General features: G+C 38.9%; 1 protein-coding gene across 1 annotated transcript; it reads right to left on the bottom strand.

The window, feature by feature from the left end:
* Nucleotides 1-408: 408 nt before the first annotated feature.
* LOC128936655 (embryonic protein UVS.2-like) lies at nt 409-13,267 on the bottom strand. Its single transcript, XM_054275764.1, has 11 exons — nt 13,199-13,267; nt 13,012-13,036; nt 11,961-12,098; nt 10,571-10,688; nt 9,841-10,019; nt 6,166-6,247; nt 5,124-5,251; nt 3,289-3,404; nt 2,661-2,886; nt 1,453-1,571; nt 409-887 (listed from the first exon to the last, which is right to left on the bottom strand). Exons 1-11 carry the CDS (start codon nt 13,265-13,267, stop codon nt 657-659), a joined length of 1,431 nt encoding a protein of 476 aa, XP_054131739.1. The 3' UTR covers nt 409-656.
* Between the last annotated feature and the right edge of the window lie 12,753 nt (nt 13,268-26,020).

Below are 26,020 nucleotides of genomic sequence, written 5' to 3'. Positions count from 1 at the left end.
GCTTATTCCTGCTACTCTTAACTTTAGTTTCTTTAAATCTGTTCCCTGACCTGGGTCCATCTCACAGAGGAATAGTGCAAATCTTTGAGTTGAGGTACTGTATGTCATACTGTGCTATGACACCACTTGTTTGGGGTCAATTGGTGATTTCCAGGCTAAGCTCTGGTGTCTATATGAACTGTGATCTTGGCTTCAAAACAAATAAATGTGTCTGAAGATTTTTCTGTATGCATGCTGGAATGCACATTTAGGCTGGGTAATAGCATTTGCCAGAATACAGGTTAAAGTTGCTACACAGCCATGTTCTGAATTTTTTTATGGGCACAGTTTTAACCACTAGAAGTTCTTGAAAATCTGCTTACGTAGTTTCAGCTCTGCTATTGTGTTTGGCCAGGCAACACCAGCAATGAGAATACTATAACAAAAAGCATACAGTCTCAGACAGAAGCATCCCATGGGCAGGAACATTTCTGTCCTTGGTTCACCATGGAAATTACACCGCTGTAGATGTAAGACTAAGAGGTCAAACTTCATGCTTGTTAAAGGTATCAGGCTATATATTTTTTTTTTCTGAAATTGGTGGCATCTTCACTTTTACCTGAGGCTAGCTGAACTCTCACTCTCATTCTGTTTTTCAAACCCTATCTGTATTATATTTACCTAGCAAATGTATAACTCATCACAAATCCAGGCAACTCCCACACTAAATCACTGTGGAATTCAACCAGCACAAAGTTCCCAGTGGAAGTAAAGTCTGCAACCTTCTCTGTCCCACAATAAGGGCCAACTGCAGGTGACATAGGGCGGCTTCCATCATGAATGAGCAAGTAGTCATAGATGCATCTGTCGCTATATTCCAGCTCAAAGGATAACATTTTGAGAGATATCTGGAGAAAATACAACAAAAGCACTTTGTTTCCAGGTCGCAACCTTTTCTCTTACCCATTTTTTAACAAAAACAAATACTCTAAACTCCTTGTGTGCAGGCACCATTTTTTTATTCTGTGTGTGCACCACATCCTGATCCCATATGGCAATGCAAATTAGTAGCAAATTATTTGCTTAGTTCATCAGTATTTGGATTGGAAGGATAAGCAAGGGACAAGATTGATCTTCTACGCTTCACAGTCTTTCCTCTAGAGTAATATAAAATCAGCACCTGTGTGATGTTTCAGCTTTCTAGTGGGAGCCTTTGCCTAGGGATTATTTTGAACAAAGCCTTGTGGTACAGGCCAGATTCATGAGCTCACTTGCATGTGTAAAGGTTTTTCTCTTGCAGAGCACCTCAGATACTAAGATTCAGCTCAATTCTTAAAATGAATTTTTGCTTTCAGATTTTTACTCTGAGGAGATCTTCTGAAAAAGTGACATAACAGCTCTTATTCTTCAAGGGAAACAGGTTTCATCAGAGAACAGTAATGAAACCCACAAATGAACTCATCTGTGCCTTACCTTATATCCTACTGGAGAAGCGATGACCCAGAAACATGCTCGGTTTTTGGGGTATTTATTGGGGTAGTTTGGAGAGGTGATGACTCCCTTTGAATCTCTGAAAGTAGCTCCACAATTCACTGAGGAGAAAAGGGAGAAAGCCAGATATATTAACAAGAGCATTTTGTCAGTAGAAATAAGCTTGCTTACAGCCTACTATATTATTTCTTCAAACCAAAAAAAGATGTGCTACCATGAAAACCCACTGCTGAAGTACTTTATTTCTTCACTTAGTATTTGTATCAGCAGCTGTACTGAAGGAACTAGAAACATGTCTGATAAATAATCTATGGAGGACAGGGAACAGCTGCATCTAAAGCTGTATCTGACTTTCCAATCAACTGTTGCCATGTTAGCATAGCATTCTGATGGCACTGACTGCCCTTCAGAAAAGAATCAGCTTAAGTATTCAAGATTGCATTATCAAGCTAGATCTAGTGCTTTCTAGAAATTACTCCATTGAATAAAGTAAAAAGAGTAAAAATAAGACTTTTCTAAGACTTCTTCAACTTATGCTCTAAAGAAGCTTGGATTTTCAGTTGAAATATGGCAACTTTGGGCTATTGCCTTCTTTCTGAAAGCATGACACAGGACAACAGAATTTGGTCTAGCAGCCCAGAATGCATTTTTGTGTTTGCAAAAAAGACACCCTCACATGATTACAGGAAGCACAGTGTTTTGTGTATATAACTTCTAATAAAGTTTTTAATTCAGAAGGTGTAAGGTACCCAAGGTCAGTACCTCCGCTGCTGTATAAAATCCAACAAAACCCTGAATAATATCTTGCCCAGATCCTGGCTTTGCATCCCATTGGTTGAGGTCTCTTGTTGATTCTGCAGTCTTTGTGCTCTTTGGCTGCACTGCTCCTATTAATTTCAGTCATTGCATTGTTTTTATTTAAAGATTTTGTTCTGGAGATATGAATAAGGCTCTCAGAAGAATTTGAATGATATCTCAGGATAACTAACATGACACCCATGTGACATCCGATTTTCTGTTTCTGTGAACCTTTAGACACATCATTGCCCACCTTCTGCATTTCCAAGTGCTCTGGAAGTGTGAAGAATGAGCAAAAAGTCCTACTCTGTAGTGTATAGTAAAAGTTTTCAGTTCTTCTGTACAAATACTGCTAATGCTGTTCTCCAAGCTTTGTAAAGGAGTGTTCATACCCCTGTTGTAGGAGGCTCTGAATCCTGTGGCTGTAATGCTCTCATCGCTTGCAAACTCCACCAGCATTGTGGATCCCGATGCCACCAGGGAGGGCAGCGGACCCTTCCCACAGTACTTGTCCAGCAGGACAGGGGAGCTCTTGCTGTTCCCGTTGTAAATTTTTATATAGTCAGAAGAACAGCCTGAGGAGTGCTGGAGATCAAAAGCCTCAAACTGCAGGAAGATCTGGAGAAACAAAAAAGCAAAAGTTGGGTTTAATGTTATACACAGGGAAAGTCTCAAACCTTCCTATTCATTTTACTATCCATGTATTACTGAAACCTTACTTTCTATATAAAAACAGCACAGAATTTCATCTAGCTGTCCTATTACTGAGATCCAAGAGACTGATGTTTCACTACTGCTTGTCTTTGAAAAGCCATCCCATCTGAACTGGATAAAAATTGAGTGAAATAATCCCTCTAATAGTGTTAGTTCTTATGAAATTGTTGAGACTTTCATTTGCTGCATAACAAAATAAATGTCTTGATGCATGAACTGACTCCCAGGGGTTACTCATGGTAATGAAATAATGCTGTGTAGCCTGGATACTGTGCTTCAAACTGTTATCTTCCAAATAAAAATTACCTTACTTCGACGGATGCGGATCAGCCACAGACAGTTGCTGTTGTTGGGGTATGGGGATGGGTAATTGACAGAGGAGAACGAGCCTTTGGGTTTAGACAACACAGAGCTACAGCAATCTGAAGGGAAGAACCAAACACTGTTGAAGAGAATGAAAACTGCACAGAAATATTCCCATAATGCCTGACAAATCTCTCCAACCATTTGCAGCAGTCAAGCTTGCATAAATTAATTGTACTGCTTACAACTGTATTGCTGTTCCTAGTGTAAAACTTATTGAAAACCTGGAAGTGAAATAAAGGCAGTACGTCGAAGTACTTGCCTATTTTAGATATTAATATTTTTTGAAAAGACAATAGGGCTTCATTCACATATATTAGCTTACTAAAAGAGGCCTGGATCTTTCACGAACTTCCTTAACTTCAATCACAGAAGTACATTCAATGACAGCACTACAAAAATTTCCATTAGCAACTGTGTGTATGCACAAGTGTGTTCAAAAATCAAGTTTGAAAACAAGATTTTGTCAAAGCAAAGACAGATAGTCACTAAGGGAAAATGGTAACAGAGAGCACTGAAGTCAACATACAGACCTAGAGACTGGTATAAAAAGTCTGATCTCATCTGTCTTCTGTTTTTCCACTTCTTCATTTTATGTAGTTTTTTGCATCTTATGTAATTCCCCAAATTACAAAATATGAATATCTAACATCTGCTCATAGGAATTTTTGACATGTTTTGTCTTGCTTCCTACTCTTCCTGAGACAACCAGACTTTTTATGTTTTTTTTTTAGTCCCCAAGTTTTTCTCTCTTTTTAAAATTTAGTGCTTTTCTTCCAAAACATACAGATCTAATTATGAAATTGCATAGTAATGGTACTGAAATGTGATTCATTCCCAGCCCCACTGTCAAGAATGAATATCACAAAATACTTGTTATCACTATCTTTGAGACACATAAATTGTAAAGTTGTCTCATCTGCAGTTGTGAATGTGGAGTAACCACTCTCAGCAATGATTTCTGTACTTAACAATCCAACTGAAGGAATGCTGATTCCTTCTAAATTCTAATTATTTAACTAAGTTCTAACACAAGAGCAGAATTTAGTACACTAATATTTAGATCTTGTTAGTGCTTCTTGCTGATTTGTTGAATAACATCTCAGAAAAGTCAAATGCCATGTAAATCAATTAGCCTTTGTCCTGGGAGTTCAAGCAAAACCCATGCAGTGCAGGAGCATGATGTTATACCTGTTTTGTGCATCTTGGCTGAAGAGTTCCTGTTTACAGAGGAATTTTAGGTATTTCTAGACTTTAAGATAGCACAGGGATGAGTTAAGAAGTGGGTGTGGCAAGAAAGTAGACATCTATACAAAATGCCTATGGTTTTCTCTTCCAAGGGGTTCTGATCAGGCTGAATGGCACCCATGCTTTCAGCTTTGCAGACATTTTGGAATTAAGAGAAATGACAAATCTGCTGGCACTTCTGATGCACATGGCTCTAAGCTATACTCATGGCTGAGGAGAGCTTACATGCTTTGCTACCTTCAGAGCTTTCCTGAAATGAGAATTTGACAGAGGTAGCAACCATGAGTTCTCTGATGGATTTTGCTTATCTCAAAGAGCAGGGATTAGGTGAGGATAACTCAAAATGAGAGTGAATTATTGAAAGCAAATTGTCCTTTCCAAGAAGACAGCAGTTTGGCACAGGGAGAGTTCTGTTTCCTGTTGTAGGGTGAGAGGTAGTGAAGGACTGTGGGCCACATTCCTTTGGGGGATGTCTGTCAGTGCCTTCAGACATCAGCTATATTCATATACCTTTCATGTACAGCACTTACTGCACTTGTAGAGCTTGTTGATTTTAGCTACATCCAAGTTACTTAGCCCATCTCTCTGCCCAATAGGTATAGAGGGGTCAGGAACTGGTACAATAGTTGGTTTTCCTGGAGTGCTGGAGAAATCATACCTGTAGAAACAAGGAAATCACATTTCTAGACTGCTTTTCATAGACAGGGAAGTTCTCTAACTGCATCATCATTTCTCATGTACCACATAAACAGGGTTTTAATGGAAATGGACAAGAAGCTTCTCAGGGATCTGGTAGCCTTCCCTGAAGAGGACCAGCATGGCAGATACTTGATGTTCAGCAGGTGAAAGCAAGCAAGCAGAAAAAGCTGCTCTGTCCTGAGTGTAAAGGCCTTTCACCAATGTCCAGGAAAATGGACTGAATCCCACCTTCTTGGTTCCTGAGGCAGGGAAGCAGAAATAATTCTGTCTCAGTTACTAATTGTCTATTTGCTATCTGCAATTTCCTGCCTTCTGCTAGTCCAGTTTTGTATCATGGTTTTGTTCAGAAATTATTACTTGCTTGGGGAAATAAAGGAGAAGGTACAGAATACAAGCTTGTACATTATGGACTAAAATGCAGCCTTAGACAGTGTTCCCAGATTAACAGAAGGCAGCATACAACATCTCCATAATACAAAAAAATTCCATCTTTTCTTGCCTCTACACTTGAATATTATTGTCTGTGATCAGCTGTTACTACATTCATGAAATAATTTAAACTTCAGAACTGGTTTGGATCAGTGGTTCAGTAGAATTCGACTTTGGGCCAGAGCCCTGTCAAAGGCCTTTAGCAAGAGGCAAAAGTACATGGGAAGAAAAATGTTGTCCTCTGTTTTGTTCCTATCCATATCAACTCTTGTTTTCCAGGAATCCTGCTGACAAAGGAAGTATGCTCACCCTTAATTATGTCCATGCACTCAAATGAACAGCAAAAGTCACTCTCTGCACAGAGCAACAACTTCTTCCTAGAGCTGAGCAGAAGATCTGAAAGCTGTTTGCTCCTTTGAAAGGATATTTCCACCATCAACTTACGCGCCATAGTGCATCACTGAGGAGTAGTCATAGGGAAGGCCTAGGTTTTTGGAATTCATTTTTCCAAAGTTCCCTTGTTCCCCTGTAAAGTAGGAAAGCACCATTTCAGTCAGAACAATTATTACTGCTCTAATACAGGCAGTACACTGCCTGCTGTCATAATCCAGAGAGTAAAATAGATACTAATACATGTTCTAATGAGATCTTGGACCTATCAAAACCACCAGAGATTTTTGAAATCCATGGGAACCCATTTTTGCAGTCTAGCAGGTTTCAGAATATAAAGTTAATCAAATAAGTTTTGATGTAATCAATTAATATATTCTACTCTTCAAGTAAAAGTGTTCCTCTGTCCCTCTTCATTAGGGTGTCTCCAAACACATTTCAGTGCATTGTCTTGAATACTATAGGCATCCAACCTATGTCTCCAAAGCTGCATTCATACCTTGAGGGGGAAATCTGGCTGACCATCTAGATGAAAAATTAGGAGCTATGCATGGGTGATGTCATACTGAGTCCTAATGCCACAAAAAGAAGGAACATATTTTCCCTCTTACTTGCCCCAGAGCCCATGCTACCAGACATGTTCTGGCTTTGTCTCTGGTCAAACCCATCAGCAGTGGCTAGAGTGAAGTGATATGACTCATATGAAGCAGAAAAACAAATTCTGTCAGAACAGCTGCTGAGCATCCCATCACTTTTCATCAGCCTTAAAAAGCCAATATGAGATAAGATGTTACACTGATACAGGGCTGGGGCCCAGGGACAGAGACAGGATTTCATGTCACCTAGCTTTATTTCTTCAAGTTAGGCACTGAAGCTATTCCTCAAGGCTTCCAGGACAATCAGAGGAGAGGGAAAGAGAGACACAGTTGGAGGGAGTTTCATGTGAAGGAGGCACTTATTTTTCTCACTGACTGGAGATCATGAATATGAATTACGTGCTGGGTCTCTTCTCCATGGTGAGACAGGCAAATAAGCACTGTCAGAGCAGGGAGCTGAATGTAGCCAGCCTGGCATTAAGACTAAAGCCCTAGCCACTAAGCACTCCTTGCCAGTTCTGTACCTTCATTATTGTAACTACAAGTGTGGTTTGTAAACCACAAACCATCTGGACAAGAGTTCGGAGTTGGATGTTCTTGAGATCTACACAACTCCGCTGGCAGGCTTCCAACCAGAGCAAATCTCAGCCAGTAATGTCCTTCAGCACTGGTCCTGGGCTGAGGGCTAAGAGATGCAAAAAGATTTGAAATCCCAACTAATAGAAAATTTGGAAATAAACATGAATTTGGAGCTTTTTGTAGCTCTAAAACTCAGTTAAGGCTTAAAATGTTTCTCAACAGCATTGGCCTTCCTCACTCTGTTTTAATCTCAGTCCTTCTTATCTGCTATACTAACTTCAAAAAGAATTATCAGCAAGTGTGCAGCTTTTTTTGAGGTGATGAACAGAGAACACAGTTCAAACGTGGTGAAGCACTGAAGCATATGGCTACTGTTTGGCACAGAATTGCTTTGCTGAATTAGTTTGCTAAAAAAAGAAAAAGTGACAGCATCTTAGCTGGACTGAGGTGGTGCCAGCAAACTACTACCTACCTCATCACATGCCAAAGAGATCTGGCTGTCTCCACCTGCACATGTTTGGGGACTTAACCCCTCTTTTCCACTCTCAAAAAAGAAAAAAAAATCTACCTCTGCCAGAGTGTAAGTACAATGACTCAGAAGAGCTGAAAAGGAGAAGACTGGCTGAAGCCTCTGAATATATTTTTTTTCCCAAAAATGTAGGAAAAATAAGCTGAGTTTCAAGTAGCTAAGTGGACAGCAACCAATCAGGCTGCATTTTGTCAAAACAAAGAAGTAGGATGGCTTCCAAGGTAAATTGCTGGATAAAAACAAAACCCAGAAAACATTCGCAATATGAAAGTCCTGGCAGGAGAAAAACTGCTTTTGTACAAGAGCTGAGACACTGGAGAAGGTCTTGAGGTCTAGTTCTGCACCACCAGGAACTCTGCCATCAGCAGGCTTAACAGCAGCAAGTTGTAACATTACGGTCCTCATGAACATAACTCTTTGTCCATTTCCTTTTCCCTGCATACCTTTGCATTTTTCCCTACAATGCACACTCTGCATTCCAACTCCCTTGCCACACAAATCATCTCATTCTCCACCCATGGTGAACACTCAAACCACTGATGATACACCTCATCTCCTTTGGCACAGCCTTGTCTTCTTTACCTCTTCTTCCTCATTTATCATTTCATGACTCTGTGCCTGAATCACAGTTTAGTTACATCTGTATCCTTCAGGAATTATGACATCTGAACTTGTGAAGTTCCCTTTGCAAAACTGTAAGACTATGTGTGTTTAGCATATATAACTCCATGATTTCAACCTCTCTTTCTTAGCACATCCTTTGCTGACATTTCAAACGTGGCACACTCTTGTTGTGCAATGGCAAACAACTCACAGCAAAATTGCACCTTAACACTGGAGCTGAAACCTCAATAAAGAACAAGACAAATGGAATTTACTTAGGATATCATGGGAATAGCCGAAGAAAGTTTGGAGAGCAGTGTGTTAGGAATTCACAATAAAAACAATCAAGTTCCATCTGGAGAAAAAGATGGATATATTTTTAGCTGGGCATGATATTGTGTAGTTGAGTATCTTATTTGTTGAAGAGACTTAATAGAATTTGGTATTCAATTGTGTGGCCTCATTTACTATTATTTTCCATAATGAACTAAATAGACTATTGTATTTTTACAATTGTTATGGATTACTCAGCTCTCTAAACAGTTGTCAGACAAGTGACTCCCTGCATAATTTCTTCTGGTGTTTTTCTTCTGTGTACCACTTTCTCACTTTTCCTTGGATCTCTTGCCATTCTCTCTACCCTTTCCTCCCCAGAGCCCGGAGCTCTTGTGTATGGTGAGCCCATGTTCCCAGCACATGGATCATGGGCACATGCCCAAACAATTCATTCTGCATTCCTTTCCATAAATAGTGTCCACTTGTTTTTCCTCTACAGAATTACCACTCCTGATTGCTTCCCATGGCTCCTTCTTTTCAAGTGTCTATGATCCTGTCCACAAGGAGGAAATAATTGCAGTCTTTCTTCTCACATCAAGCCAGGTCCCAGAATTTTGGGAATGCTAATGGTTGCATATGTTTCCAATGCCTCCACATTGAGCCCCTTGATCATATACATTTTAGGATATGTGCATTTCACTCACACCAAGATGCCTACTGGCTGTCTTCCACTATTTCCCTGGCTTTCCTGGGATAGAACTGTTGTGTGAATCCCCAAAATTATCTTGAATGTCACACTTCACCCCCGTCAGTTAAGGATCCCACAGTCTTGCCTCCTGGCCAAGTCTTTGCAACAACATTTTGTAATCCTGATGATCCTGGTATTTTGGGGTCTGGGCTCAAAATGGCAAACAATAAGAATATAGAGCTACTTTCACGCTGCATCTTTCACAGTGCCATAGGTATAGCCACAGAAATTCCCTTAGTACAAACACTGAACAAGAAATTCCATCATACTGAATGTTCTTGCTGCTGCTGCAACTCAGCCAGCATTAATCATGCTTCTTATTTGCATTGTTGTTCACAAGAGAAATGTTCTCCTTAAACTGTAAGCATAAATTTTCTCTTAAGATTTAGTGGACATACCTGCCACTATGTGCTCCCACATAATCTTGACAAACCTGTCCCGATCACTCCGTGCCTGTTCATGGATGAAACCCAGTGCATGGTTCATTTCATGCTGAATTGCTCCTTTATCCATGCAACCATTTTTCACCAGGCCTACTGCTTGGCGTCCTCCAATCTTTCCAAAGTAAGACCAGCAGCTAAGAATAAGCAATCAATAACCAAAAGGATCACATTTAGTAAATACAAATATATAGATGTATTGATTATGTCACCAAGATTCTCTAGATATGCAGCCACAGCAGGGGACACGCAAATAGTCACTGGCATGAGATATCTAGACTTCTGAAAGCTGCCAAATGACATGGTGGGAGGGAAATAATGCCTTTGTGATGAGGATGGCAAATTTTAAACTAGTAAACTGGCTATATCAAACTAAGGCAAAGCAGTATAAAGTATTAAGCAAAACCTGAAACAATTATACTTATTTAAATTTTTACAACAATTAAGGACAATTTCTTATTTTGAGTTATACACCATTATCTTTAAATCACACACACATTTATTCCTGCAGCCTATTAGCTGATGTAACTACCAGTATATCTAAAGAAAAATGAAAAATTTCATCTTGTCTCTAAATCTTTACTGCTAGTATGAAAAAATAAAGCTATTACTTAAATCCAAAACAAACCAGAAAAAAAATCGAAAAGAACTTTTGAGTGCTGCCTCTCTCAGGAGACAGAAAGCTTACCTCTGCCCTCGTTCAACATAAACATAGTCTGTTTCTGTAGTGCGATTTACAAATTGCACACAGGTCAGTGTGGAGATCTCTTGCAAAGCATCAGCAATCCAAGACCTCTCTGTTATTGCTAGAAAGAGAAGGGGGCAATCTTCCTTGGTTAATCAAAAAGCAAGGTGCATTCATGGGGTGCATTCCTTAAAAACTTCACAGTACTCATTAGCTCTTTATTATACAAGTATAGCAAAAAAAGGGTACCCAACATTCAGAGATCTTCAAACTTATTGGACTTTTATAGGGAAGTATAAAATTACAGCTATCCCACATACATATTATTTAGGAGACAGCTGATGGAAAGCAAAAGATTGGCATTGTTCCTTCCATTAGGCAGAACAGAAGATATGAGGCAGTTTCAGACATAAATAGTTGGATTAGAGTATCCCAAATAAGCCAGCTGATTGTAGCTAAGCACCAAAACCCTATTTTGTTTATCAGAAAGAGCAAATGCCTGCCTCAGCCCCCTTGGAATCGCTTGAGACAGCCAAGGCTCAGGTACCAAATAAAGATCAGGGTGTTTATCTGCTTTGGAACATTTTGGTTTAATTTGGCTTCCTCAGTTATGAATCATCTGCAACTGATGTGTATCTCAATTTCCTAATATTTAAACTTTGGAGAGAGGCAGATAGAGAAAATAACCCTCACCTATCCACAAAAGTATATACTGCAGTTCTGGAGGCACATGGGCAGAGAAGCAGCCTAGATAACACAGAGATTGAACTTTTTCAGTTCCTTTCCCTGAGGAACAAGAATCAGGCTCAGGCTGTATTTTACTTCCATGACATTTTCTCTCAAGGGAAGCTCTTTGAAGAAGGGTCTGTATGGAATTCATTCCTGCAGCTTTTTGCACAGAACAGAACTACATAGAGTGACTAGAGGGAATCAACAAAGGAAAAATATTTCCAAGGATTTTTGCTCCATTTTTGCCTCTACAGGAGTTCTAGTGTGGGAATATTTCTGTGAGAGATTTAAAAGAAAATTATAGCATGAAAAAACCATGTTCCTAGTGGTGATTTTGGCAAAAATACATTAATAATGTGAACAAATTGTGCCTCTTCTAATGTACTTGTTAAATGTCAAAGTGCATTGTGGCTAACAGGAGCAAGCTACTATTTGAAATTACAATTAATTACTATTGGCCCAAGTAACCACATATTTTAGTGTGATCTATTTGGAGTCTTAGCCAAATTTCCATGGGGCTAACAGGATAGAAAAAGAGACACGTCAATAAATTCTCACTTGTACAAAGGTTGCTTTTGGTGCATGCCAGAGAAACATAAAGTAACAGAGTTAGGGACTGGAAAAATCAAGGCTAACTTTAGAGCATCCATTTGCATACACTCACAGAAATCAGAAGAGATGTTAACTGGAACCTTGACCAGTCCATCTTGTGACTTGGGCCACAAACAGCTGTCACAGTTAATTGCACTGCGTCGCCCTCTTCTCAGGAGGATGTCTCCTTCATACACAGCTATTTCACTACCTGGCAGGAGCAGAAAATAAAGAACATACAAGGCACTGAGAAGGCAAATACATGTGCAGAAAGGGAGATGAGAGCTACACACTAACCACGATTTTGCATCTTTGGAAATTCCTTTCACTGGAGTTCATTTCCTAATAATATGAGGAAGCATTAGTATGCTAAGACTGGTTAGGTATGCCTTGCTTCCTGGATAGAAACATTTAGTATTAATATAATGTCATAGTGCAGCTGTGATCAAAGTTGTGACTAAATAAACTTTAGCTTAAGAAGCTTTGGGAGCTTTCAGAGGGGAATGCTAAGTGTTATAAGTCATTGTCCTCTTCACTAGAGCTTGTGGAATGAAAGAAAAATCATAACTGACGTCTGCAAAAATAGGATTAATAATACATTACTATTAAATGAATTACTGTTTTTATCATGCATATTGAATGTATGCAAGTTATTAATGTCCAGGTTAACTATGGATTTGACATAAGACATTGTGATGTGCTCCTCAGTTCTGACTCTAAAATACTGGGAATACATTTCTCACAGACAAAAGCTATCTGTTATTAAGCAAAAAAATTACAGAAGTTTTGGGTATAGCAGACAGGAAAGTACCATATATCACAGAAGATAGAAAACAAACTGAAAAATACTCTGATTTGCTAGAGCTACATACAGAAAAGAACATTTCATGTAGCAATTGTTCAATAATTCTTCACAATTTCTTCATCACAACAGCATAAAAAATCACAATGAATGTAACGTTAAAACACATTTGAGTTCTGTGAATTGCCTTCCACTGATGGTGGGAAAAAAAACCCCAAAACATTTTCAAAGAGAAAAATATACCAAGTCATGATATTGAAGTATACAGATGTAGCTCCACCAAAACTTGTAGTAATTTATTAATAATTATAATCAAACTCACCTAAGCCATTCTTTCTTGTAGTTATCTGGAAAAAAATATTGTACATATATTTTAGTACATGCTCATCTCCATAGCAGAAAACTTGTACCAAGTAGATTCACAGCAGTAAGAGTTTCTAATTAATTTTAAGATAGAGCAACTCAGCAGCAGCAATGTAAATTCTCAACATCTCAGAGCAGGGACACACCTGGACGGGTTTACTTAGTGCAAAGCTACAGAGAAATGCTAAATGAGTTGGCAGAAGAAAGTACTTCATCTTCAAATTTCCAGGATGAACTTCTCTACTCTGCAGCTCAGTTCTCTAAATTGTGGTCAGTTTACTTGGGGCAAGTTTTATGGGAAAGCTGCTGCTGTTGTTAACAAGCGTAACAAAATTAGATAACAAGAAGTATTTTACAAAACAAACAAGCTGCAGGACCTCTCAAGAGAATTTCCAGGCTCTCATTTCTTATTTATCTTTAGAAAACAGAGGAAGTGGAGCAATAGGAAAGAAAATTCAGTAACCTTTAAGTGACTCATCTTTAATTCTAAGAAGAAGCCATGAGCTGCTGCAGGTCCCCTCACTGCTGACCAAGGGACAGGATATCCGGCTGCAGTCTGTTTACAGCCAGACTCCATCTCAAGGAACTCTTTGATCCATCCACACTGGCTACCTGTAAAAGTAACTCCTTAGCTTGCTGCCAGGAGACACCCTGCTCTGCAGAGCCCATTGATCTGCCTGTCCCCTCTGTGCACAGCTCCCAGCCCAGCATTTCTGGCCAGGAGCACTGAAAATCTGTTGGAGTCAGAGATTAATCTGATTGTTGACAGAAATTGTTTTTTCAACGTGGTATCTTGCAATATAATCATTGTTGACAGAAACTGAGTGTCTTTCTGGAGTCTACAAATGCCTAAAACCACCAGGTCATGGAGTTTTGGCTTCCCAGCTTCTGGGAAGCCCTCCTTCCTTTGATGTCCATTAACAGAAAGAAGACTAGAAAAGCAGGCTCAATCCTAGAAAACTCACACTGTAAGAGTAAGGCAAAGAATTAGAATATTCATGCTAAAGCCACATGAGCATCAGTATAGGCAGGCAGATCCTGTTTTCTTCTCCCAGCTTCAGTCCCTCCACAAATACTGAGGAGCTGTAGAAAATTGTGAAGATTTACTGTATCAGATCTTTAAGAAGCAAGCAAGAAAACCTTTGACATTTTCTGCAAAGACAATATTTTGAGGAACCTATGTGTTTCACAGTAAATCAAGATGGCATGGCAAGTGCCTTTCCAGAGAGATATATGGGCTGATCTATTGTTTTTAAGGAGTACTTTGCTAGGAAATTTTTAGCTGATATTATGTAAAGCTTTGCTACTAATATTTTAATTTTACCCTACTAATAGTTTGCTCCACAACTTTCTAAAACAGTCCACATTTCTGTGACTTCCACAATTTATCTGCATTTATCATTTCCATGTAGAAAAATAATGAGGTGCAGATAAAAAGGGCCCTTTTTTCTTTGGCTGATCAGAGGATGAAGTATAGAAGTCCTCACCTCATTAGTTTTTTAAAATCATTAACCTGAGGTTCTCCAGTATAGTTCCAAGCAACCTCTGTGTCTATTCAAGATCAGGCTCAAAAGAGAGGCAGAAGGAGTCACAGGAGTGTATTTCTGCTGCTACACATCACAAAATGACAGAGGAGAGAGAAGAAGTTATTAGGCAATAAAAGCAAGAGAACAAGACCAGATCACTGTGGAGAGCCTGCAGCTGGGTCACTCCAGGTGTGCAGTAAGCAGGGATGGGAGGGCCCTTTGAAGTTCTGCCATAGAGTTTTGCATATTCATTCCATGGGGAAAAAAAAAAGCAAGCCCTCAAATCAAGAGATTTATCCCATGGTTTAATTAGTTTTCCTGACTGCCAGAAACAACTGGGTGTTTTTCAAGGCTAATTTATAGACCAAAGTTGTATCACCTGATAACACATTATCAGGACTGGTCTCATAGATGCAAATTTCCTTTTTGATGCTGCTTGTCTACATTATCTGCTTTGATATTCTACCAGAATACTCTTCAGGTCTTGGTTTCATTATCTCTCCAAATAATTTGACTATACAGCTTGCTTTACTTTTCCCATATGCCTTTTCTTACATTGCATTTGACAGTTCTCATTCTTAGCCACACTGTCCTTGAGCTGCCACATATTTTATCACTGCTATTTGTTAGAAGTTTTAATATTATGTTTATCACATTTCTGGGGCTGCTTACTTAGTTTCACCTTTATTCCATGACAGAGAATGGGCACTTCTTTCACCATGTGATCCAAATTGCTCTTGGCAAAACATTAAATGACAAAGTCAGAAATAAAAAAAAACACCTGAAGGTGTTTAAGTAGAAGGTTTTTCCCTAGTTCTGTTTCAGTAACAAGCATTAAGTATAGTATGTCCTATTTTTTTTCCATAATGAGAAAGTACAGAGGCATTTTCCCTGGCTAAAGCATTAGAGTGAATGAACCTATGAAGGGTTCCCTTCCTGTGAAGGGAAGCAAAATTCAGGAGGGTGAATGGCCATGTGATTGTCTAAGCAGCCAGTGGAATATCACATTAAAGCTCAGTTACTCAGATATTCACTCAAAGGTTATGCAGGCAATTTCTAGTGAACAAACAGTTGGCATAACTCACCAGTGTGTTCACCTTAAGAAGTTTATTGCCTTTGAGGAGGAATCACAGATATCTCTACATGTTTAAAGAGGCCAACTGTCCTTACTACATTAAAAATCCAAATTTTTAAGGTAACAGTTATAGAAAGCATTGCACTTAGTACACGACAATTCTTTTAAAGGCTGTTTTAAGCAAGCCTGCATTTAGGGAGAAGTCAGGTTCTGCAGAAGAGCATTTTAAAATAACTTTGTAGCCATTAAATGAAGCTATTATACTACACTATAACAGGCTGAAAAGAGTTAAACAATAAAAACATACACAAAAAATCCTTTGTGATTAAAATTATCATATTTGAGGGTTAAATTTTTATAGATATTTTGTCTTTCAGGATGCTAGGATTAGTGAAAGCATGCAATTCATGCCTCATTAACTGATTGAGAGAAGAAAATGAGCTTTCCTGCTTTTGAGTTGTGAGTCAGTTAATCAGTTTAGAATAATTAAATCATTGACCTTGATCAAGTGCAAAAGTGTTTTGGCTTTTGCAGAAAATGTCAAAATCACAAAAATAAGATTTAAATCTGATCTCTGGTCCTTACTTTGTCCCAGTTACCAGGCAGTAAAAGCCAACCTTTCATAGCAAAGGTTTTGAGCAAAGCATACACTTGATACAAAAACCTTTGAATGCTAGTTTTATTATAATCAGTCAATTGAGGTGTATGTTACAGCATTTTATTCCAGTGCATATATCGATGTATTTCCACATTTTGGGTATGTTTTCATTTAAAAGAAATATTTAAAAGAAAAAAATCACCAGTGTCAATACTGAGCTATGTTGAAATCAGTTTAAAACCACCATGTGGGCAGATTCTGTTCCTCCTGCAGCAGTGCAATCTCTGCTATTTTACCACCACTTACCCGTTACCTTTCCAGTGTCAGAATGATACAATCATGTTAGAAAGGAGAGGCACAAGTCCAAAGACTTTGCACTGGAGATAACTCCAGGGGTCAATGAGCCTCAGCCCCAGATGATGCCTAGAGACAGGAATCAGCTGAAGCATTTCCAGCACAGTCAGTTTTCTCTGATTTGGAGTAGCTGTAGGCTGAAGAGAACTTTACTATAGCTTTTGAATTTGATGCATGGGGAAAGTTGAGTTCCTGGAGACTACAGAGGCTGTTTTCATTGTTTGAGTATTCGGTACCCAAGGACTAAGCCAGATGAAATTGGCTGGTCTATAGCTTCCCTGGTTCTGGTAAAATCTGGTCTGAAACCAGTGTCCAACTGCAAACATTGCACTAAAGCATTGTTTTATGTTCAGACACACAGCAGAAGTCCTGATTCAATGCTGCTCTCTAGTGGTTTGCCATTTGTACAAGTGGGACACATTTCCAGAAAGAGTTAGGAATGCCCCATCACCACTCCCAGCCTGTTTGCACCTTTGATCCCTCTCTCAGCAGGGATCACTAACTGCTTCCTGCAGAAAATGCCTACAGGCATGAAGTGTCTGTCCTGTAAGCTGTGCTGAGAAGTGATGCATCAGTTTTAGCCTGAACCATCTCAAAACTTTGGTTTTGCTTCTGCAGCTTGTGGCTGCAGTACACACCTCCTCCAGACACACAGATTATACATACAAATGCCACAATGTGTTTCTCAGGAGCTTTGATGGCCCATTAGCAAAATGGGCCATGTAGCTGCACCATTTTCTCTAAGATTCTCAGATCTCAAGATTTGTTTTATTGATGAGTGGACGCCAAATAATCCTCCTACTCTGTTCTAGCTCCACTTTAACTACACAGCAGAGGTCATTGCCTCTTTCCTGATTTGCCTTGAAAGAGAACCAAGACAAATGGGCCAGAAGGGGACAGCCTGAAATCTGAAACTCTGTAAGGGGGGCTCCTGAGGGGAGCACAGACTGTTTGATGTGAATTGCACCCAGAAGCCAAAGGCAGAGACAAGACTAAAGACAAGGACACAGCATAGATCCAAGGTCCAGGAGAGAGACCAAGACTAGGCCAAAGACACAGTATGGAATGAATGCAATTGCTCATCCTGGATGCTTTTCAAAGTTTGATTGCACTTTCCTGTAGCTCTGGCCCTGTGGTGATTTAAGCAGAGCTTACTGAGCTCACTCAGCAGTTGAGCAGTTTCATATGTAAGTTGGCCCTGAACTCCTGGGCCAGCATCATCTGCTCCTACTAACTTGTTACTATTTCCTGCACTGATTTGTGCGAAAACCCTTTCTTGTCAGCAGTGATATTTTCTCTGAGACATTCTTCCAAAACATGAGATTTCCTCAGATCAGCTCCTGTAAGGAATGTTTTACCAGGAACATCCCTGTTCTGTAGCACATAAGCCTAAGGGATGCACTGCTTTACTGCAGTAACCTTATCTTCTCCTTTACTACTTGTTTATCTACTGACTCCCTCAAGTTTGATTGGTTTTTGCTGTTTTGTTTTTGTTTTTTAATTCTCATTTAACCCATGTTATATGATGCCATTTGTCAGAATTTACACTGCTTTTTTTACTATTCAGATCTTCCATTCTTTATTTCTGCTGCTTCCTGTGTCTAAGCATGATTGTTGCATTTTTACAATGCCCAGTACACATCTTATTTCCACTTCAGATAATGATTTTTTTGTCATTTTCAAGTTTTTGTTCCTTTAGTTGCTCCTTTTGTCTAACTTGTTTGCTTTTTGGGAATATTTTTAAAGGTTCATATTACAAGTGTGCATTTTTCAGGTCTTTCTCTGCAACCAGAATTTAGACCTTATAAAAACATAGAAACATATATACATGTACATCCATTTCCACAGCAGCTTTCAGGGCAAGAAAGAAAAATGGTTTCATACAGAAGAGATTATTTTCAGATGAAATTTCTTACTAGGTAAGCATTGAGCACCTGGAAGAAAGCATGCATTTCTTTCATAAATCTGTCAGGCTGATATTTCAGAAATCAAATAGGTTCAGTTTCTCTGAATATTTGTAGGGACAGCACATGTTTTGGGACTACACTACTAAGCCAAAAAAGTATTCAAAAATGTATAAGTGGATAATAATGTACAGAACTTTCTTAGCATGTCTCATTGAAATTATTATGAAACTATATTAAAATATTACACTGAAAAGTGGGGTGAATAGCTGCATTTCATCAATAAAGAAATTAGATGCTGACTCTTTCAGCAGTAGAGTAAGAACAGAGTCCCTTGTCCTCACTCTCTATGCGGATTGCTACACATTCCTGACAAGCAATATTTGGTAAAGGAACAGAGCCTCCAGTTTTTAGGCATTCTCTTGTAAGCTCTTACAAATAATCTGGGTACTTTTATCTCATCTCTACACAGAAATTATGGTAAGACCTGAAACAAGGACATCTGAGAACCTGCTGTAGAATCTTAGTGCTGGCTGATATTTAAGTCAGATATTTTAGATGCCCATGTTCTGGTAGGAAAAAAAAATGAAAATTCAGTTGGTCGATGTCTTTGTTCTGGAGATTAAAAGGAGCTGAAACCACTATATAAGGGTACATTTCTCCCTCTGTCAGCTGAAGAACCAGATATCTCATGAACAGTAAAATTAAAGCAAGGAAAGAAGGAAGAGAAAAATATGGTGACAGAATCTGAGTCTGTTGTATCTGAACTTGTGCTTTCTGACAGCTGTGGCATTGCCACTGCATTTTATGCAGTTCTGCTATGCAAACTTAGCACTTTCCCTGCTGCAGTGGAGAACTGACACCTTTAGCATTTTGCTTTTAAAATAGCTCATATATTTTTCAACAGTTACTAGAATGCATAAAACTTGCCTGTGCTTTTATCTCCAGGGCAATGCTGGTATCTTATCTCCATGGTACCTCTGCAATAGGCAAACGGAGGTCAATTTTTTTCCTTTTAGAGCTATAATTATCAAGGCACAGCCCATTAGTGGAGAATAGCATGAAGGAGATGAAAGTTCCCTTTCATGGCAGTAAATGGTCCCACCACATTGCAACAGGCTCAGGCAAAGGATTAAGTGTATGTGCTAATCCCCATATGCAGGCATAAAAGCATAAATGCAGAAACAGAGTTTTGCATAGGGGCAGTGTCTCTTGCAAGCACCTAAGCAAACAAACACTCACAAATATTTGCTCAGCAAGGGTTTTTTTAAGAGTATCTGAAATCTGTAACAAGCATTTAAACAGTCTGTGCAAAATACTTCTTGTGTTCTTTGGCGGTGAAGCCAAAGTATGAATCTCGCTCCCCTACCCCCTCCAAGCCACTGCTGTGAGCTGGGTCTGAGATGGAACTGGATTCCTGTCAAAATGATCATTATGTATTATGTCATCAGCTGTAAAGCATTGTTGTCACCCACTTTGGTGCAACTCCAATTAAATATTCAGAAATACACGAGAGTGGATCCTTTGACTAATGTACTGCCAGGCAATTTTTTAATGTGTGCCCCCATCATTCCTGTTCATACAGCATCCCCAGTGCAAGGTCTAATTCTCCCTCTTCCATGCAGCTTTTGCTTCAAGTAATTATCTGAGAGTCTCTGTTCTTACTAAAGTGAGACCAGCACCTACAGAATGACAGACAGTCGTCTGGAGTTCATTTATCATCTGAAGACTGTGACTTGCTCTAACCCTAACCTATAAAGAGAGTCAGTCACCTGTGGCAGCTTGTAATATCTGTGTTAACTGTAAACTGCAAAACCTACACACGGCTTACATATTACACCAAATAAAGGAACACTATTCTTCATTTAATACTAGTCATTCTGGGATTGTACATAGCTGCTTTGAAGTGTCCAACACTCTAGACACCATTCCAGGTGCTGACATCTGCCCTAGCCTGACATGATAGGCAGCTTGAACACTGACTTACCTCTGTGATGCTGTCTGGGGGACTGTCAGAATATTTTACTAAATGACTGGACTTTCCCATCAATACTAAAGTGTATTGTCAGCTGCTCTTGCTGGAAACTTGTTTTGAGCAGAAGCTGTTGACCGTGGATAGTTTTAAAAGCTACACAAAGCATGCCTGTGTGAGAAGTGAAGCATCTCTGGCAGTTACTGTGTCAATGTGGTGACACTGATTGTCATTTTTCTTTTTGCTATTGATTCCCAGGTAGATGGTCTCTGCCCGTTTCCTAGTGTTGCAGTTCAACAACACTGTCACTATTCCAGAGGGTGTCTTGTAACATTAATATGGATCTAATGCAAGGCAGTGGGTCAGTGGTCAGGGTGGAGAGATGACCTGGGAGAGGGAGTAAGAGGGCAGGACAGAGAGAGTTGGCTAAAGGTGCAGTGGACAAGCAGACCTGGATTTAGCTACAGCCCAAAGTACACCTGTAGCTCTTAGGAAAGTTCACAGTGTCCAGCAGAGAAACAAGCCACTGATGTTAATCTTTCATCTCTAAAAGAACAAGGGAAAGGAAAACTCCACCTACTCAAAAGGAACACAGAAACTCAGCAGAAGGCTAACCAACTCAATGTTTCTTTATGTCTTAACACTGTGAGGTACAATTTATCTTGGAATAAAAGTGTATCTCAATTCAGAGCCACTAGTATTCTTTCTGGACTACAGATCCTAGGCTTGAAGGCAGCCAGTTGATTTTTCATCCCTATTGTCAACATTGAGAAGAAACTTTACCCTGGAGAGGGGAGATCACACAATGGACAATAAATTCATTAGAGGATATGGGCCAGAAGCACAGATGATAGGAAACACCATAACTCCGCAAGCATTATCACATCAGTGTCTCCTTTCTATAAAAGAATTTACTGCCTGCATAGGTGGAAAAAAAGTACTTAAACAGGTCAAAAATACCCTGTAAATAGAGGAACCATCATATGAATTTTATTGTTCATTATAGGGGTGAATTATTATCAAGAGCCTTGTTCTGACATCCTGAGAAAAAAATCACTGGTGATTCCAAATGGCAGCAGAATCTACTAGCAAAGCTTTACTGTCTGTACAGTTCCAAGTCTTTGGCATGAGTTCAAAGTAAAAATGAATCTGAAAATTCCTGAAATCTGGGAAGCCCATATGTGAATCCAGTTATGTATCCTGGCATTTTGGCAGAAACAGTTTTCTATTACAAGACTTTGAAGCCTACATAAAAATTAAATTGCCTTTGTGCTCTGTAACTAAAGGCATATTAAATATAGCAGCTTTGTTTAAGTGAAGCCAAAAGTTCAAGCTTGCTTATTTCAAGTTTTTTCCCTCATTAAAGTTATCAAAACCTGTTTTTATTGCCAAACACATGGCTTTTGATGAAATGCAGCTTTCAGTCACTTTTTAGGCTGGATTTTGCAATTAATCTCATTTGAATTTTAATTTTGGAAACATAAATATAGATGCTTCCACAGTTTATTTGGTATGAAGTGATTTCAAATCTTTTTAGTTTATTTTTCTGTGATTCAAGGTTAAATATATACTACATGAACAAGCTATCTACCTTTCTTACATTTTAAATCTAAACTAAAATTAGTATCTCTTCATTCTCAAAAAACATGAATTAAAATTAAAAATAATTCTGTCTTTAGACAAAATAAAATTCTTGACCAATCTGAGAGTTAAATAGATGCAATATCTGATGTATTCCTATTATACTGAAACAAAAGAAAAATCCTCTGGAATTTGGTGAGAAATTCGTATTACCTCAATGATGAAGTCCTAAATTTAATGTCTGAAGTTTCCTATAACTATTATCTAATGAGCAGGAGGTGCAACCATTATAGGTATGCTTCTGTAATGGCTCTTACTTTATTATTTATGCCATCCTTGTAGATCACAGTGTTTTCTACCTATAGTTTGCAAGGATGTGCATGATAGAAGATGTAGGTGAAAAATCAAGCTGTAAGAGTCCTTGGTTGCCAACAAGGTGCCCTTTTTTTATACAACCTATTTTGCACAAAACCTCACTAAAAGATGCCATCATCTGTTGGTGGAAGTGCTTGTCCATTTAATAGAATCCTCATGAAACAACTCCTGCCATAATGAAATAGAAAGCAATCGTTTCTTGGTGCTCTGAGAACAAGCAGACCATGTTGATAGTCAGTGCCTCCTCATATCAGCCTCATATATTTATTTTCTTGTCATGTAACAGGTTGGGAGAGGCTCTGTCACAAGCATTAAACAACTTGCCTCATATAACAATGCTCTTTTAAAGAACGACAAAGAAAAACAACTAAGAAAAAAAGTAAGCCAAGCTGATGTTTGCAGTTCAGGACTTTACACAACTGAGCAAAAAGCATTTGCATTCAGAGAACTGGGCAGACTGATTACAGCTCTACAAGGTAATGAGTAAGTGCTCTATCTCTGTGCAGAAAGATCTTTAATAGAGACTTGAAATGGATTTTAGATAAGAACTTTCCCAATAAGAGGGATATATGGTCACAAAATGTGCCTGATACATGAGGAGTGTAACACATTTTTATTTTATCACAGAAACATGAACATCTCTTCCTCCCATGGGCAAGACTCAGATGTTGCATGCACAAAGCAATATGTCAAATCCAGCTATAACTAATTTCAGAAACTATTAATAAATGTCCTATTGTTACCATCCCCTAAAAAGGCATTGAGGAATATGCTGACTACTTGTCTGCACTTGATTCCATTCCTTTTCTTGATACCTGTTATCATTATATTGCAAAGGTTCCATACTGTTGTCTCCTTAGTGCAAGAGTTTCATACCTCCTTGGTGTTTCTCTCAGGCAGCTCCTCCAAGCACTGACTCTTTCCTCTTCTCACAGTAACCAACTGACTCCAGTTCCCCTCAACCAACCAATCCACTCTTTTATAACACTCTTCTTCTTCTTGGCTACAGCTGTGGCCTGTTAAAGTCAGGCCTGCTCCTAAGCTTTAGTAATTAGCCCAGCTGCAACTCCTTAGGGGTAAGATTACTTTCTATACTATCTTATTTTCTTATATTCTATCCTCCTACAGATACCTCTCCTATTTGCTGATAAAAAAACTTCCCACTGCTCAAGGGGAACTGTAGTTTGTCTTTATTTCATGCAACACTGGGCCATTATTTTGCATTTAAACATACCTGTACACTTTGCACCTAATGCTAAAATGCTGTGTGAAATACTAAAATTTGCACAGAGGAAAAAACCCTGCTGCATATGAGCTGTTGGCACGTCAAATTCCTCAGCTTGAGTACCACGGGCCCTTCACAGGAGAGGGCAGGTGGAAACCTGTGAACCTCTAAATGGTGCTTCCTACAACTGTGAATCCAATGATGCAGCCAAAACACAAGACTGTCTATGCTTTCCCTGTTATACCATTAGGACTTAAGGGTGTTTGAAAATGAATAGGAACTCCTTAAAAGGAGTCAGTTCCTGAATGATTCTGTTACCAGTCCAGGATGTAGGAGGCTAAGGGATGCTCCTTGCTCTGCCACAAACGTTTTCTGTGGCAGATGATGCATTGTTCAGATTCCAGTGTAGGATGGTGTTTATGCAACTGACTGCTGTAGGTCTATAGCTTCCCTTGGTTTAGTTACCTTTGTGCCTTCAGCTGAACTTTTTGCCAGAGAGAATTTTGTTAATTCTCTGCTGGAGTTGGAATATTCTCCAATATTTAGCTAGCCAGTGCAGCAAGTACCTCCCTACCTTGCAGGGATGTTGTGGAAGTGAAGCTAGGCAAGAGAGAATCAAATGTTGCTGTACTGACAGCTATAGAGGCCTGTAAAGCATAAAAAGTAAGGGAAGGTCTCAATACAGAAGTCCTTTACCAAGATGTAGCATGAGCAAAACTAATGCTTATGTCTTTGCAAAGTTGTGGCTAATTTGTTTGTTGGGTGTTCTTGGGATGCTTGAAAAGGCCAACGGCAAATTTATTTTCTCAAGGTAAGGGAATTTTTTTTTCATCTGGAACAGAGATGTCTGGAGGAGTTGTAAAAGTTCCAGTCATTACTAACCAACAGCTTTATTGTCTGGAAATAATTTCCTTTCTAGCAGGACCTTTAACATGAGCCAGCTACTACCACCATACTGTGATCACCTGTTTCAATGAATTATTACTGTGTATTATTTTCCTGTCTTACACCACGTGGCACTTGCATTTCTTTTTGCTGCATTATGCTTTTTAGCAGCAGGCAATGATAAGGCTGCTCAAATGTCATACAGGGCAAGAATATGACTTAAGAACCTAGAAATGAAAAAAATGGAGGTAAACAGGGGTAACAAAGCAGGGTCATTCTGCTTGATGATGGCAGCCACCTGCACTCAGGTGAAACTGAACCTTGCAGCAGTCTAGCCTAGTATCAATTATCTCTGTTTTAATGTTTCTGTCCACCTGAGTACTGTAAAACAGTCATTAGTTATCTCAGTCTTTTCTAATACATCTAAGGGAAAGCTCTGTCATTGTAGGGGTGTGATTTGGGACTTGAGTTGTTGATAAGGTTCTTATCTCTGTGCCAGTGTAGGGTTATGAGCATAGGCAAAAAGTGCTGAAATCTCATCTCCTAAAGTTAGTAAAAGGGACAGGGAGAAGCTGTTAGTCATTTTGCATCTGAGGAGTGGGCTTTCTAGTCTACAGAGAAAAAAATATACCTGACCATCACTCTTTCATATACTCACCCCTACACAAAACATGGTAACTTCTAGAAAACTTTCTTTTTCTAATAAGTAGTTTGGGAATGTACTGTTACCAAATCTGAAGGTAACTTTTTTTTTCCCACTGACTTCATCACTTTGAACAAAATTATAAATGATCAATGCTTTAGTTAAGATGTTTGAGATCCCAGCTGTCACTGAAAATTCTAGGTAGGCAAATCTCCCCTGTTGTTCCATACTCCTTGAAGGCTGGGAGAGGAATTTCTCCATGAAAAGACATCACTTTTAATTTACAAAAAGTGGAGTTTATGGAAGCATATACATTAGCCATTTTGCTTCAGTAGAGGCACACTTTTGAGGTGAATCTCACCAGACCAGGACTGGAGTGCATTAAATGGATAAATCCTTTTGGATGAAACTAAGTAATAATTTTGGTGCTGCTGAAATAGTTTCACAAATAAAGTTCTTTCTGTGCTTAGCACAAAGTAAACAAGTTAATTTCTCATTCTTTACCCCCCCCCCCCCCCCCCCCAATCCCCTATTTGTCTGTCTATCATCCAGAATATCCTGATTTTTCAGCTGGAACATTCTTGAACTGTTCTGCAGACATTGCAAACATTACAACCTAAAGTTAACTTATTTAAAAGATTGCACTTCAATCTATTTTATTGGCTTGGGAACTTGCTGAAAAAAAATGATGTTCATCTGGAATTCACTATTTTAAATGGAGAAAGTTGCATTTTTAACTTCACTAGAATAAATCATTTAAACTGGATGAAGGAAAAGATATTTTTCTCTTTAACTCTTTATACTTTAGGCAATATTATTTTATTGTTAAT

The sequence above is a fragment of the Melozone crissalis genome, unplaced genomic scaffold (genome assembly GCF_028551555.1).
Source record: "Melozone crissalis strain CALT ecotype California unplaced genomic scaffold, PUWL_Pcris_2 ptg000018l_1, whole genome shotgun sequence".
NCBI lineage: Eukaryota > Metazoa > Chordata > Aves > Passeriformes > Passerellidae > Melozone > Melozone crissalis.
The sequence above is the reverse complement of the archived record's forward strand: the minus strand, read 5'-3'. Positions and strand labels throughout refer to the sequence as shown.